Here is a 2,789-nt window from a genome sequence, read left to right as displayed (position 1 = left end):
CGGCGCCCCCCGCTGCCGCACCCGCCCCGGGAAGGGAAGCGGAGCCAGGCTCGTTGGGGCCGAAGGCGAGCGAGTCCCAGTGGACGGGGACTGGAAAGGAGCCACTTCCGCCGCCAGCCCGGCCTCGTGTCGCTTTAAAGACCCAGCCCCGAGCCGCGGCGCGGAGCGGCGATTGGCTGAGCCCGGCCCGCTCTGCCGGCTGCTCGCAGCGCGGCGCTGTCAGTGCCTTGGGGCTGGGCGAGCGCCGCTCCGCCTCCTGCTCGGGGTATCAGTGCCGTGCGTGGGGCCCTGGCTCGGGGTGTCGGGCTCGCCGCTCGCCGGCGTCAGGGTGGCTCTGGGGTTAGGTCAGGCAGCTCAGTGGGGAGCGGGCACCGCGTGTTTCCTCAGCCTGGTCGGGGGCGGGGGTCGCTGGCCCTGCGCGGAGCGCCGGTGCGGAGCGCGCCGCAAGGCGGCTGTTACTGCCCGTCTCTCCGGGGTCAGGGGCTTGTTGCGGGCGGGCGGACGAGACAGAAGAGCAGCCCCGGCAGTAGCAGCATCATCACCACCTGGCGCTGCGGCGGAGGGAGGGGAGAGGCGAGGAGGGGCGGGCGCGGCGCGTTGCGTGGTCTGGGGCAGCCCGGCTGGTGGTTGGACGTTTAAAGCAGCGGAGCCGCCGCTCGGGTTTCAGAGAGAGCCGGGGCTGTCGCTTGTTCGCTGCAGCCTGAGCCGGAGACATGGAGGGGAAACAGCCGCCGTCCGGCTCCACTCGGCAGCAGCAGGCGACAGCGGCGGCGGGAGGTGCTGAGGAATCGTCACGTTTGCCCGCTCGCGTTGGGGATGCGCCGGCCGCAGGCGCTGAGCCTGAAGCGGGGCTGTCTCTGGCGACAGCGGCCGGGGATGCGCTGTGCAGACCGCTGGGTCCGAGCCAGAGTCGCTTCCAGGTGGACCTGGTGGCGGAGGGCTCTGGCCGGGCGGCGGCGGACGAGCCCCAGAAACCTGGCGGGCAGGGCGGCGCGGCGGCGAAGGGCAGCGAGGAAGCCAAGGGCAGGTTTCGGGTGAACTTTGTGGACCCATCGGCCGGTGATGAGAGCCCGGCTGAGCACGGCGGGGGCCTGGAGGGCGGCGGTGTCAGCTTCCAGAACGGGGGCGACACGGTGCTGAGCGAGGGCAGCCTCCACTCCGGGGGCGGCGGCGGCGGCGGGCATCACCACTACTACTATGATACCCACACCAACACCTACTACCTGCGCACCTTCGGCCACAACACCATGGACGCAGTGCCTAGGATAGACCACTACCGGCACACGGCCGCCGAGCTGGGCGAGAAGCTCATCCGGCCCAGCCTGGCCGAGCTGCACGATGAGCTGGACAAGGTAAGAGACTGCAGGCATCTCCATTCCTCAGCCCGGTGCTTCAGAGCCCTGATGGTGCCCATGCTTAGAGTCGCTCCGCTTCCTTCCTCTTTCCACGTGGGGGCCAGATAACTCAGATCTGAGCCGAGCAGGGGCCGCTGGGTGGAAATAGGAGGCCTTTGCCTCCCCCCCGTCTGAATTTGGCCAACAGAGAAACAACTAGAAGACATCCCTTCCTCCCCCTCCCCCCGTTTGTTCCCGTTGTCCACGAGCCGGCTTGAGAGAAATGTAGATTTGTATTGGGAGGAAAACGGAAACAGCAATAACTTGCCACTCAGCGATATAAAGGTGTGCAGGAATTGGGACACGGAGCAGTAGGAGCCAGTCACAGTTATACATGTAATGATTTTATTGCAACTGAGAGGAGAATCTATGATCGGGTAGATAGGGAAAAGGTAATTACGAGTAAGAGATTCACTCTCCCAAGTGGGAGTCATTAAATCATTCTGCTCTCCTTCCTTACACAAAAAATAGAAGAGCTCACATGAACATTCTTTACCCCTTATTTTGAATTAAAGCGTGTTGTGGAAGGGAAGGAAAAGTCAGTTTCATTAGTGTAATTGAGTCTCTTCCTTGTCTATCTTCTTTGCAGGTTCCTTTAAATTCTATTGGGTACTAGATATAACAAGACTTTAAGCTTCTGCCACCTTTTGGAGTAGTCAGTATGTTGCTGAAGACATAACAGTTAAAGCTTCTGCATAGTGTATAGATATGCTTTTCTAAAAGAGATATCCAGTTCAAACAGAAGTCAAGGGAAGTTCTATGGTCTGTTCTATACTGGGGTCAGACTAAATTATAGCAATGGCTCATTCTGGCTTTATAATCTCTGAATATCTTCAGATGCTGATATCTTGCTGAATGAAACCTGCATGTATGGACATGGTTTAGAGACTTTTTAATTTTAAATTACTAATTAAAGACTCTTTCTGGTCTAGGTAAAAATTGGCAAATGTGGATTACTTTTTGTTAAGACTCTTTGGAGATAAAAATAAGGAAACTTATGTGTTCTGACCTCTTTTCATCCTAGCTCTCAATGCTTTGTATTAGTAGTTGTGCTTAATAGCATTGTTTTGTCTTCAGTAACTTTTTCCCCTTTGTACTACTGATTACTGCATACCACAAAGCTATTTCCTTTTCTCATATATTTCTAATAGAATTTCACCTAAATTAATTTAGAGCTTAGCCTGTTTTAAATTCATGCTGCATTGTATTTGACACTAGCTCATATAAAAACAACAAGGAGTCTGGTGGCACCTTAAAGACTAACAGATTTATTTGGGCATAAGCTTTCGTGGGTAAAAACCTCACTTCTTCAGATGCATCTGTAAGTGTAATATGTGTTTTCCTCTGAAGATGCATCTGAAGAAGTGAGGTTTTTACCCACGAAAGCTTATGCCC

The 2,789-nt window shown here is 55.6% G+C and overlaps 1 protein-coding gene across 1 annotated transcript in view; it reads left to right on the top strand.

Annotated features, from left to right (window-relative positions):
• Positions 1-621: 621 nt before the first annotated feature.
• SLC12A2 (solute carrier family 12 member 2) overlaps positions 622-2,789 on the top strand; it is a 106,452-nt gene continuing 104,284 nt past the window's right edge. The window contains exon 1 of the mRNA XM_026652356.1: positions 622-1,352. Within this exon, the coding sequence (XP_026508141.1) occupies positions 714-1,352 (639 nt within the window). The 5' untranslated portion in view covers positions 622-713. The remainder of the gene's footprint in view (positions 1,353-2,789) is intronic.

The sequence above is a fragment of the Terrapene carolina genome, unplaced genomic scaffold (genome assembly GCF_002925995.2).
Source record: "Terrapene carolina triunguis isolate 2854851 unplaced genomic scaffold, T_m_triunguis-2.0 Scaffold113, whole genome shotgun sequence".
Lineage (NCBI taxonomy): Eukaryota > Metazoa > Chordata > Testudines > Emydidae > Terrapene > Terrapene triunguis.
This window is presented reverse-complemented; position numbering and strand designations above follow the sequence as displayed.